This window comes from Ochotona princeps, chromosome 20 (genome assembly GCF_030435755.1).
Source record: "Ochotona princeps isolate mOchPri1 chromosome 20, mOchPri1.hap1, whole genome shotgun sequence".
NCBI classification, from domain to species: Eukaryota; Metazoa; Chordata; class Mammalia; order Lagomorpha; family Ochotonidae; genus Ochotona; species Ochotona princeps.
Genome location: NC_080851.1, coordinates 34,718,349 through 34,730,284, shown reverse-complemented (window position 1 = coordinate 34,730,284; position 11,936 = coordinate 34,718,349). Strand labels below are relative to the sequence as shown.

The 11,936-nt window shown below is 50.5% G+C and overlaps 1 protein-coding gene across 1 annotated transcript in view; it reads left to right on the top strand.

Annotated features, from left to right (window-relative positions):
• Positions 1-2,093: 2,093 nt before the first annotated feature.
• The window catches only part of TSPAN13 (tetraspanin 13), a 28,681-nt gene continuing 18,838 nt past the window's right edge, over positions 2,094-11,936 (top strand). The window contains exon 1 of the mRNA XM_058678099.1: positions 2,094-2,290. Coding sequence (XP_058534082.1) covers positions 2,228-2,290 — 63 coding nt within the window. The 5' untranslated portion in view covers positions 2,094-2,227. The remainder of the gene's footprint in view (positions 2,291-11,936) is intronic.

The window sequence follows — 11,936 nt, the reverse complement described above, 5'->3', positions numbered from 1 at the left end:
TTAGTAAGGAACTGGATGGCAAGTGGAGCAGCCTGGACTTCAACCCATGCCCAAATGGGATGCTGGTACTGCAGGCTCCAGCTTAACCCACCATACCGCGGTGCCAGGCTCCCACATGGCATCCTATTGGGTACAATCCAGTGCTGGTGCTGAATGTTCTAAATGAGCAACAGGTAGCAATTTTAAAAAAATATGAGATGTCAAGGTAAACCTATATGATGACACTTAAATAAATTACTTATTTATTTGAAAAGCAAAGTGACCGGGAGCTAGGGAGAGTAGGAGATATTTTTCCATGTTTCGATTTACTCCTCAAATGGCTGCAACAGCCAGGTTTGGGCCGGGCCCAAGGCAGGAACCAAGACCTCCATGCTGGTCTCCCACAAGGGTAGCAGGGCCCATGATCTGCTGCCTTCCCAAGAGAGTACAACATTGGGTCAGAAGCAGAGCAGCCAAGACTCAAACCTGTACTGGCCTCACAAGCTGAAGCTTAGCCCACTGTGCTATGCCACCAGCCCTACAAATAAGCATCCTTAGAACCCAGATGAAGTTTCTGAGTTTCCTCCCCTAAAAGTTAGTTCCATGTCCAGTTGGTTTCTCCTTAGCCCTCTCCACAGCAGTTTTCTTTTCATAGTGGATGCAATGGCCGGAGCTCAGTTGATCCGAAGCCGGGAGCCTCTTCAGGGTCCCAAGGCTTTGGGCTGTCCTCGACTGCTTTCCCAGGCCACAAGCAGGGAGCTGGAAGGGAAGTGGACTAGCCAGGACATGAACCAGCACCCATATGGGATCCTGGAGGGTGCAAGGTGAGGACTTTAGCCACCAGGCTACCGCTGTAAGTAAGCTTCTTTACATGACTTTGGCTTTTCTGTTAGTTTTTCCTCCCTTCCTGCCCTCCCTCCCTAGGTAAGGTGATGGGGGCTGCTAGAGAGAGGCTGAAAGAAGGAGCACAAAACTGCAGGACAAATTAATCAGCTGAATAATGTATTAACACGTATGTCCTCATTAGGAATCTCTAAGTTTCACAGATTTATTGTAAACTGGAATACAACCTCTTCTTGCTGGAAGTTGCTGTGCCATCGTTGTTGGCTTGGCTTACTTCCCAGAACACACTGGCTATCTCACAAATGAAGTTACTGATAGAAGTGCTTACCATGGTCCACAAAGTGTATCCAAAGTGCTTGACACAGTTACACAAATTATTTATTTTCATCTTATCTGAAGGGGTATAGAGAGCCATCTTCCATTTGCTGATGCGCGCACCAAGTGTCTGCAACAGTCAGGGCCGAAGGCAGGAGCCAGGAATTTCATCCGGCTCTCTCATGAGGGTGACAGGACCCCAAGTACTTGAACCTCCCACTAGCAAGAAGCTGAGACGGGAAGAGCTGGGAATGGAAGCCAGGCTATCCGATATTGGTGTCCTGAACTGTGTCCTACCAGCTGTGCCCGATACCTGGGACTCATTGTCACCTGTCCTGGCTTGCTGGTGAGGCGAGGGGGATGTCAGAGGTCCTTGTCTGGTCAACCAGCAAGGGAGTGATAAGGAATTCTCTGGGCCGCTCTTCACAACTGTGACAAAGCCAGGCCTGGAACACACAGTCCCTGCGTGGGTTCACGGCATTTATTTACCAAGCATGGGTCACAACGAATGACACACACGTTACCTATTTTCTTTCCTTTGGTCTCAATTCTTTCTGCCCTCAACCCCTCCTCTCAAGCCAGGTGCGTGATCTTCAATGTCATTCAACATGGTGCCACGTCATCCATCGAGGCCCAGCAGCGAGAGGCGCCGTCACAGCTCTCCCCAGCGTGGCTCCGTGCGGCGCCCGGCCCTGCGCCCCGCACCTGCCCCGGGAACCGACCCCGGCACCCGGGTGACCCAGCCCGGGCCCGGGGCCCCCGGTGCGCGCGCGGCCCCTGCGGCTCCCCCACCGCTCCCCGACCCCGGCCGCCTGCACTGCTCGCATTTGCATATTCCTACCTTTGTTCCCGGCCGGCGGCCAATCAGCGCGCGAGGGCGAGGCGTGGCGGGGCGGGGCCGGGTCCGGGGCCGGCGCGGGCGGCTGCGGCGGCCGCAGGTTCTCCGGTGCGCACGGGCGGAGCGGCGACCGAGCCGTGCGCGCCGCACAGGGCAGCCTCGAATCCGCCGCCTCCGCCGCCGCCGCGGGCAGGGCCCCTCATCCCGGGCTGGGATTCAGCGGCGGCTGCCGGCGGACCACGAGGCGCCACCATGGTGTGCGGGGGCTTCGCGTGCTCCAAGAACTGCCTCTGCGCCCTCAACCTGCTTTACACCGTGAGTGACCCCGGGGGAGGAAGGGCGGCAGTGGCGCTGGTAGTGGGGACGGTGGGGCCGCTGCACCTGCCCGCGTCCCCGCGTCCCCCTGGCCGCTGCCCGGCGCTGGCGCCTGCCGCAGTCGCCGCCTTGGCTTTATTGTGCGGAGGCCGCTCCACACCCCGCCCCTCACCCCACGCTCTGCGCTTTCTCCCCGGGCGCCCGGCTGGACCTGCCCACGCTCCCGGACCCAGCCTGCTGCCTGCTGCTGGGGTTGGGTTTGCCGGCAGAGGCGAGCCGCTTGGGGCGCGGGGTGGGCTCAGGGACTTTTAAACATTTTTTTTTTTTTTTTTTTTGCAAAGCGGTGCGGTGAACACCTGGGCCGGGCGCGGTACCGGGCGCCCTCCAGGCCCAGGCCTGCGAGTGGGATCCAGGCCTCCGGAGCGCACGCTGCCCGGGCCTGGGGTGCCCACTGCTGCCCAAGTTTGTTTCGGGGGCCTTACTGAGAGGGGACCGGGTTTGTTTACGGCGGTTGGGTCCCCTCTCCCCCATTTCCGTAGTCCCAGCCTCCTCCCTTCTAAGTGGATTCCCTCTATCCCCCTTCCTCACCACAGAGGCGAGCCTGCGCAGGCCCCTTTGTGTGAGCGAGCTTGGGGTGGGGGGCGAGGATAGGGAGGGTGGACAGGTGCCACGTGCAGGTCCCTTTGTGCGAGCCAGCATTGGGGGTGAGGATGCGGAGGCAGATGGACAGGTACCAAGTCCTACCCGAGGCAGCTGTTCAGAGAGGGGAGTCTTTCCTGATTTCCCATGGCTGGCGGGATGGCTGTGGAAGCCACATGTTTCCTTAGGTGACCCCAGCTGGCAGAGCAACTGCCTCATTTGGCCTGCTCCGTCCACCCACCCTGGGCCTGCGCTCTTCGTTATAAATGCACCTGCTGCCTGTCACCGCCACACTGAAAGCCAACCCAGCTCCCCCACATCAGCCAGGGGTGGGGAAGGAGGCCAATGGTGCCAGCTTGGGTTACAGCCCCGCGTGTCAGGGGCTTCCGTGTGGTCTCCTGCGGGAGAGAAAGACAAAGGTCACATCACCGCTACTGCCTCCCCCCCCCCCCCTTCATTTTATTGTATTGCTTTTGGGTGAGAAGATGGCTGAATCATTGATGTCAGATTAGGGGGAGGGCTGAGATCCTAATCCTGGGAGAGGCGCCTCCAGGCCCACCTCACCCCAGGCCTGCTGATGGTGCTGTGGATAAGCCATTGCCAGCGCTCCCTCATTCTTGTCCCCTACTTCTGAAGTAGTCCACCTGTCACAGAGTCAGTCAACATTTCACCATGTATTTCCATCCGCCAGTGTCTGTTAGAACACACGACGGCATGTCGACCCTGCAGCATGAGTTGGCTTGCAAGCCTGCCTCCTGTGCAATAGCCACGTAGGGTACATATATGCACTCCACGTGGCTATGTCAGTAGGTATGTAAAGGCAGGCTATTTTTAAATCAAGTCCTGTTGCTTTTAAGATGTATTGTTTTGGAGCCAGTCTTGTGGCTTAGCAGCTGCCAGCGACCCCAGCATTCCCTGTGAGCACCAGTTGGAGTCCCAGCTGTTCCACTTACCATCCCACTCCCCGGCAGTGGGCCTGGGAAGGCAGCGGAGGATGACCCAAGTGCTTGGGCTGCTGACATCCATGTGGGAGACTCAGATGCGGTTCCAGGTGTCTGGCTTTGGCCATGCCTGGCAATGGTTACAACCATTTGGGGAATGAGTGGATGGAACCGGTGGACCAGATGTCTGTTTTTCTTTCTGTAACGCTACCTTCTAAATAGCAGGGCTGTTTGGAAAAGATACGTCATTTCCAGTTTATTTACAGTGTACCAGGACATTGAGGAGATGAAAGAAGGATTCCTAAGGGACATATTAAGAGGGCCTAATTCCTATTCTGAATGACTGACCTTCAGAATGTATTTGTATTGATCTTAATAGCGCTCAGTGAAGCTTCATTAATTGGAGATTCATGAGACTATAAAGATGGTTAGTTACCCCCTTTCAGTCAGAGAGTTTTTAGACAAAGGGGAGTTTCATAAAAGGAATTAGTGGTTATTTGATTCTTGCACATTGTGGCTAGGGTTAAATCAGTTCATTGGCTTACCTGGAGGTGAATGAGAGAGGACTGGACCAGATCTGAAATAGATGTGGAAAATAGGCCAGGACTGTTATCTAGGTCTTCCTGCTGCCTGCACTCCAAGATTGGGGAAGAAAGAGGGGGATAGGTCGGGTGATGGTGGTTGGGGTGAACTTGAACTTGAGAGCTTGAGGAAGATGTGATCAGGAGCACCTGTGTGGGTTGGAGTCCCACTTGGATGCTGCCTGAAGCCCGTGTGACGCGCCAGGCGGAAGGAAGTCTGAGGTCATTGCTAAAGTGTCAGTAACAGCTGGAGCGTGTAAGGGAGTGGCGGGGTAAAGGCCAGGGTCTGTGCCCTGTGGTGTGCCACCGTGGGGCGCCTGGGACCACACCAGCCCAAGCACAGCCCAGGGGACATGTGATGAGCCTGCAATCTGCACTGGATGCGACATCAACAGGGAAGGCCGGCCTGTTGTTAAACAGGAGGGAAAGTCCCTCGACGCAATCGACTTAATCGTGGAAATCTGATGATGTGGCAGAGGCTAACGGGCACCTTTTTGTTGCTTATGTCTTGGTTGCCAAAAGAATAGGAGCTTCTAGGGTGAGTGTGGTAGATGTGGGCCACTTGGAGGTGAAGAAGGGAAAGGAATTGACACATTTCTGAATGCACCTTTGTGGTGTGTGAGAGGCAGGGTTCGCTGTAGAACTCCCTGTATAACATGGGGCTGGCGTTGTGGCATAACTGTTCAAGCCACCCACCATGCTGATGCCAGCAGCCCACACTGGAGAGTTGGTTGCAGCCCTGGCTGCTCCCCTGCCCATCTGGCTTCCTGGTAACGTCCGTGTCAGCCCACCTGGGAGACCCAGGCACTGGCTGCTGCAGCCACTTGGGAGATTACAGCAGTAGATAAAAGATCTTGCTCTCTTTGTCTGTCTTCAAAAAGAACTTCCTGCATAGTGATGTTTAATATTAATAACGCACTGGGCTCTGTTCTCAGCGAGGAAATAGAGCAGGCGTTAAAATCAACATGCTTTGTTGAAGTTTCGTGTTAGTTACAACCCTTTGGACGGATGATCTCAAACACTATATTTAGTTCACAAACATTTGTCTACTGTGTTCCTGAGAACTGTGGGAAATAACAGTTACATCCATAGGCAGCCGCCTACCCTGAGCAAATACGATTTAGTCCGAGACAGGAAGTAGGAAAATTGAACTGTGAACAAGGGATTGAAAATTGAATTGTCTGACTCTGGGTCCCTAACCCTGAGGACTGCGAGAGGTCTCTGTGGGATAGGGGAGTGGGAAGAATGCAAGAGGTGCCATTGATCTAGGGATGAGAGAAATGATGTATGGGTCTTTTTGGTAAAGTTCAGGATAGAAATACAAATCAGGGCCCAGCGGTGTGGCCTAGTGGCCAAAGTCCTCGCCTTGAAAGCCCCGGGATCCCATATGGACACTGGTTCTAATCCCGGCTGCTCCACTTCCCGTCCAGCTCCCTGCTTGTGGCCTGGGAAAGCAGTGGAGGACGGCCCAAAGCTTTGGGACCCTGCACCTGCGTGGGAGACCCGGAAGAGGTTCCTGGTTCCCGGCTTCGGATCGGCACAACACCAGCCGTTGCGGTCACTTGGGGAGTGAATCGTCGGTTGGAAGATCTTCCTCTCTGTCTCTCCTCCTCTGTGTATATCTGACTTTGTAATAAAAATAAATAAATCTTAAAAAAAAAGAAAGATAAATCAAATTGGTTTAGGGAAAATATTTCATTTTATGTTTTAAAGATTTGTTTGAGATATTTCAAAGGCAGAATTAGAGAAGGGCAGAGACGGAGATCTTGCACCCGTAGGTTTGTTCCCCTAATGGGCACAGCAGTTGCAGCTGGCCAGGCAGAAGCTGGAGCCAAGATCCACATCCGGGTTTTCCTCAGGGGTGGCGGGAGCTGGGGCCCTTGACATTTTCATCATGGAGCAGCCGGGACTGGAACTGGTGTCCATATGGGATGCCAGCATTGCAGAAAGCCGCCTGGTGTGCTGAGCCACAACATTTTATCTTTTTTTTTATGTTTATATTTTATGTTTACATTTTATTTTTTATGTGAAGTTTTCAGCTTGACAAAATATTCGACAAAATGTTTGACAGAGAGTGAGAAATTGCTTTTAAAAGTTATAGCGAATGATTGCTGGGAGACATTAAGAAATGTGAAATGTTACATTAAAGATGCAGTATTTTGAAATTTTATAACACATCTCCTTGTATGATAACCAAAGAAGAAAGCGCTCGCTCTCTTTTTAAAGTTTGTTTTTTTTTTTCTGCTTTTTGGAAAAGCAGATCAGATTTACAGAGAGAAGGAGAGACAGAAAGATCTTCTGTCTGCTGGTTCACTCCCCAAATGGCTGCAATCTCTGGAGCTAGGAGCCAAGAGCCTCTTCTGGGTCTCCCAGCAAGGTGCAGGATCCGAGGCTTTGGGCCATCCTCTACTGCTTTCCCAGGCCACAAGCAGGGAGCTGGATAGCAAATGAAGCAGCTGGGACAGGAACCCAAATGGGATCCCAGTGCTTGCAAGTTGAAGATTTAGTCACTGAATCATTGCTGCAGGTTCAGAAGAAAGCTCTCTTTTTAAAAAAAGGAAATAAAGCCGATGCAGTGTGTTGCCAGCTAATACTCGGCTAATTTTCAGTGTTGGCATCCCCTGTGGGCACCAGTTTATGTCCTGGCTGCTCCACTTCCAATCCAGCTTCCTGCTAATGTGCCAGGAAACAGTGGGTGGTGACCCAAGTACTTGGGCCCCTGACAACCATGTGGGGGATCTGGGTGGAGTACTGGCTCCTGCCTTAGGCTGAGGCCCAGCGTTGGCCTGGCTGTCATGGACATTTGGGGAATGAACCCATGGGTGCCCGATCTCTCTGTCTCTTCCTTTCACACATATGCAGAGAAGTGAATAAATAAGTCTCCAAAAGAAAAACAAAGTTGACTTTGTTAATAGAACTAAACTGAAAAATAGGACTTTTAAATGTGGCATTACCAATTGTGTGTGCGCGCACGCAGAGTTTGAACTGGGTGTAAGGGACAGGGCCTAATTTATAATCATGAAACCAGGAGGGCAAGTTCAGTTTTCCTGTTCACTGTCAGAATACCTTTCAAAATATCCACCACTCTCAACATTGTTCCATCACTCTCTATCTTTGGTTCTTTTAGACAAGATACTCATGCAGCAGCAAAAATTTGACTGATGTATATAAACTCTAAGGCACTTTGATGCGTCTCTGTGGGTGACAGGTGCTGTAATCACCTCCCTGACTCTGCGGACAAATTGTGCTTTCCTGACTGTTTCTGGGGCCGGCAGTGAGAGTTTTAGTTGCTTCACACAGAAATCAGGGCGTGTTTTTCTGCTCTTGCCCTGTGGGGCTTCGGGGAGGACAAGATGGGAGAATGTGCGTAAATGCTGAGGAGGTACTAGAAGAGCCTGACAGCTCCCTGTGGGTAGCTTGACTTATTTTAAGCCTCTGAATTAGCAGCCAGCATGCAGCCCTGGAGAGATTCTCCAAGCTGTGAGTGTTTGACCTGTCCACGCTGATTCGCTTTAAGAATCTGTCTGTCACAAAAAAAAAAAAAAAAAACATAGGAGGTGTCACAAGTTTTCAAATTTAGGATTTCAGTCTCTTAAAAATATATTTTTATCAACTTGACATAAAGTACTTGTATGTGTTTAGGAGGTACAATGTGACACATTTCTCCTTTTAAAGGAATATTTATATCCTTTTAAAGGCAGAGTGACATACAGAGAGAAAGAGTTCTTCGATTTGCTGATTTACTCCCCAAGTGGCCATCATGACCAAGGCTGGACCAGCCCAAAGCCAGCAGCCTGGAAGGCCACCGGGGTCCCCAAGTGGGTGGCGGGAGCCCAGGTACTCCGGAGCCATCTTCTGCTGCCTTCCCAAGGTGCGGTAGCAGGGAGCTGGATGGGAAGCAGGAGAGGATAACTCGCACTGGTATTCCTGTACCGGCCCCAACATCGCAGGCCTTCAGCTCCTGCCCCAGTGTGAAATGTCAGTACTTATACACAGTGTGAAGTGGTCAGGGCAGCGTAAGGGAGAGATTTGTCATTTCACATTTTTTTTTTTAAATCTCTTTGTGTTATGAGCATTCAAAATCCTCCCCATTAGCTTTTTTGAAAGACTCACCTAAGGAATTGCAATTTTTACATTTTGCTGCATGTTTTCTGGAGTCCTAATCTGGTTATTAAAGTGGTAACTGATTATAATTTTGTTTATTGTCAACTCTGAAACAAGTGAAAAGCTAGTATGTCAGCCAGACAAAATCTGCTGATGGCAATAGCTGGATGATTACTGGTCATCTTTCAAGACTCTTGTCATTGAATTATTGTCGTTTTATATTTTAATGTGTGGTTAGACATGAGCTGTTATTCCTCTGGTATTCAAATGACTGAATTAAGTTAAAATATTTAAATCACTGTTGAATATTCATGTGCCCTTTGAATTAAAAAAGCGACTATTTGGCATCATGAATTTTCCAGAATCTGGAATTTTGACATTGCAATATTATGCTGATGTCCAAATATACTTCGGTGCCAAAAAAAGTTCTGAAAATTTCCCTATGTTTGATGTAAAGCTACAGTAACAGAAATGTTGCCTTAGTGCACTGCTGTGTGCCATGGCGAGCTCCCATGTGGGCACCAGGTTGATTCCTGGCTGTTCCACTTCTGATCCTGCTGGGAACGTGTTGGGGCTCTTGGGCTCACGTGGGAAACCCGAAGGAAGTTGCTGTCTTGGTTTCCCTGCGTCATGCCTAGCCTCTGTGGCCACTTACGGACCACAAAGGGAACCAGCGGATGGAAGTCGCTCTTCCCCTTTCTCTTGGCCACTCTGCCTTTCTTTTTCTTTTCTTATTTTCAAGATTTATTTTTACTTTTCTTAGAAAGTCTTAGTTACAAAAAAAAAAAAAAGAGAGACAGAAAGATCTTTCATCCGCTGGTTCAATCCCCAAGAGCTGAGCTTCAGAGCCAGGAGCTTCTTCCTGGTCTCCCACGCGGGTGCAGGGTCCCAAGGCTTTGGTCCCATCCTCGACTGCTTTCCCAGGCCACAAGCAGGGAACTGGATGGGAAGCAGGGCAACCAGGATTAGAACCGGCGCCTATATGGGATCCCGGCGCGTGCAAGGCGAGGACCTTAACCACTGTGCTATCACGCCGGGCCCTGTAGTTCGTGTTTAACATGGAGCCCTTCGTGAATGGAATTTGCAGAGCTGACTGCCTGCTTTTCCAGCTCTTCATCTCAGTCAAAACCTGCTTAGGGGAAACCTGAGTAAAATGATACCCGGTTTCCTTTTCCGAGTGGATATTGCTTTCCTTACTGGATTCTTTCCTTTAGTCCTCATTCATCCAAATGAAATCCCAAGCACAGCCAAATGTTTTAAAGCATGGGAGTTTTAGCTGTGTATATTAATACTGGATAAAAATTCATATTAAGTAAGAATTACTTCGATCCATCTTTTCTAGAATATGATGTGCTGTGAAATGCTGTTTCTTGGGTTCCTTTGTTGGCCTACCTGTAGTCTTTTGTATAAAGTCAGTAAGATTGTAAATGTATTGCTAATGTAATTGGCTGGTGCTCTTCGTATAGTAGTCTAATATGAGTGTATGATAGAACCTAAGTCACTTTCTTTTACTCATTGCAATCATAAGCTACACTGAGCACCAATTACAGTGAGCAGAGCATATCAGAATGCCCTGCCAGGAAGATTATGTTTATGGGGCAGCAGGAGATCAGCAAAGAAAGAAGTGAATAATCCATCATGTTAGAACGCAAGAGTGATATGAAACCAACCAAGGCAAGAGGGAAGAGTGAAGGGTGAGTGATGGGGCTGGATTGAGGACATGGGCACCCAGGTTTATATGGAGTGATTCAACACAGTAGGTCTGCCTGGGCAGGCAAAATGGGGAGAAAGGTGTGGCAGGAGAAGGACACATCTGGGGAAAGTGTTTCGGGTAGAGGGGGTGGCCTCTGGAAAGGACAGGACACTGATGGGAATATGCGAGGACAGAGGAACCTAATGGAGGGCCTGAACAAAGGGAGGAAGTGGTGTTTGCTTGTTAGGAAATGAGGTCAGAGAAGTTACAGAGCTGGTGTTTTGTCTGTCCTGGATTACACTCCAAGAACTTGAACTTGTACACTATGTAAAATGGGGAGCCTGAAAGGTGATATGGTCTCATTTTTATGTATGAGGATACATCAAAGGTTCATGGCTAATGGAATTCAAAAGTAAGCGTACTTTAGTGCAGACAGATTAGAAATCCATGCCAATGAAGGCTCTTCAAACGTTCAAGGAAAATGTGTATTATAAAAAAGCTATGCAAGGGAGGGGAGGTGGACCATCTCAGAAGTGGGCTGCAGCACTGCCGACATGCACTCCCTGGGGCTAGGAGTGTGTCTGGTAGGGGAACTTTTGGAACTCCCTTGCTGGGCCATAGCTTTTACTGGTGAGCATGAGAGCTGGGACTGGGAGTGAGTCAGGCTAAGCTAGGCTGCTGCCTCCGCTGGTGCACACAAGAGCCAGGATGGGTGCTTACCAACCAGCTGGGCTAGACCACAGCACCTGCTGGCAAATGCTGGGACTTGGTATGAGTCATATCAGGCTGGACTGCAGTACTTCCTGGCGGGCACAGGATCCAGGTCTGGGAGCTTGTTAGGGGAACTGTGGGCACTCCACTGTTGGGCTGCAGCTCTTGCTTGTTGAGCATGAGAGCCAGGGCTGGGGCTGAACTAGGCTAATCAAAAAAGAAGTACTCGCCAGCAAATGTGTGGGCCAGGTCTGGGGATGGGTTGAGCAGAGTTAAGTTGTGGTAACAATGGGTGTGCACGAGAGTGAGATGGCAAGCTGGATGGACCATGCTAGGTCGCAGTACATACCAGCACCTGCGTAAACTGGGGCTTGGAGCAGGCCTGGTGGGGGTTGTTCAGGGTCAGCTTGACTAGGCTGCGACACCTGCTGGTGTGTATGAAGAGCAGGCTGGTGCAGGCTGGATAGGGCTGGGCTAGGTGAGGTAGTAATACCCATCAGTTTGCATGAGCAGTGGAGCTGGGGATGGAACTGATCAGGCAGCTGCATCCACCAATATGTGTATTGGCTGATGGACCAAACCTGACACTGAACTGGCTGGTACACCCTAGTGTCAAATCTGAGGTCAACCAGACAGGGTTTTTGGAGGTCTCCCCAACTAGATGGCAAGACTCAAACTGTGGCCACAGGGAGAATCACAAGATATGTAGTCTAACCTTGGAGTGCATGTGTGGGATGGGGCTTCCTTAGTTGCTGATGTCTGTGCAGTGGGCAACATGCTCAAATGAACACACGGGACATGACAGCTAGCATGCAGCCCAGCAGAGTGCCGCATCTGGGGATGAAAAAGCAAAAACAGGTTGAACCACTCTCCTGGCCAAGCCTTGCAACATGTTCCTGGGTCTGTGGATGCACTAAGGTAGACTTGGTCAGCCAGTAGACCTTGGGAAGGTTTTCTTAACCCTGGCACAATGAAGC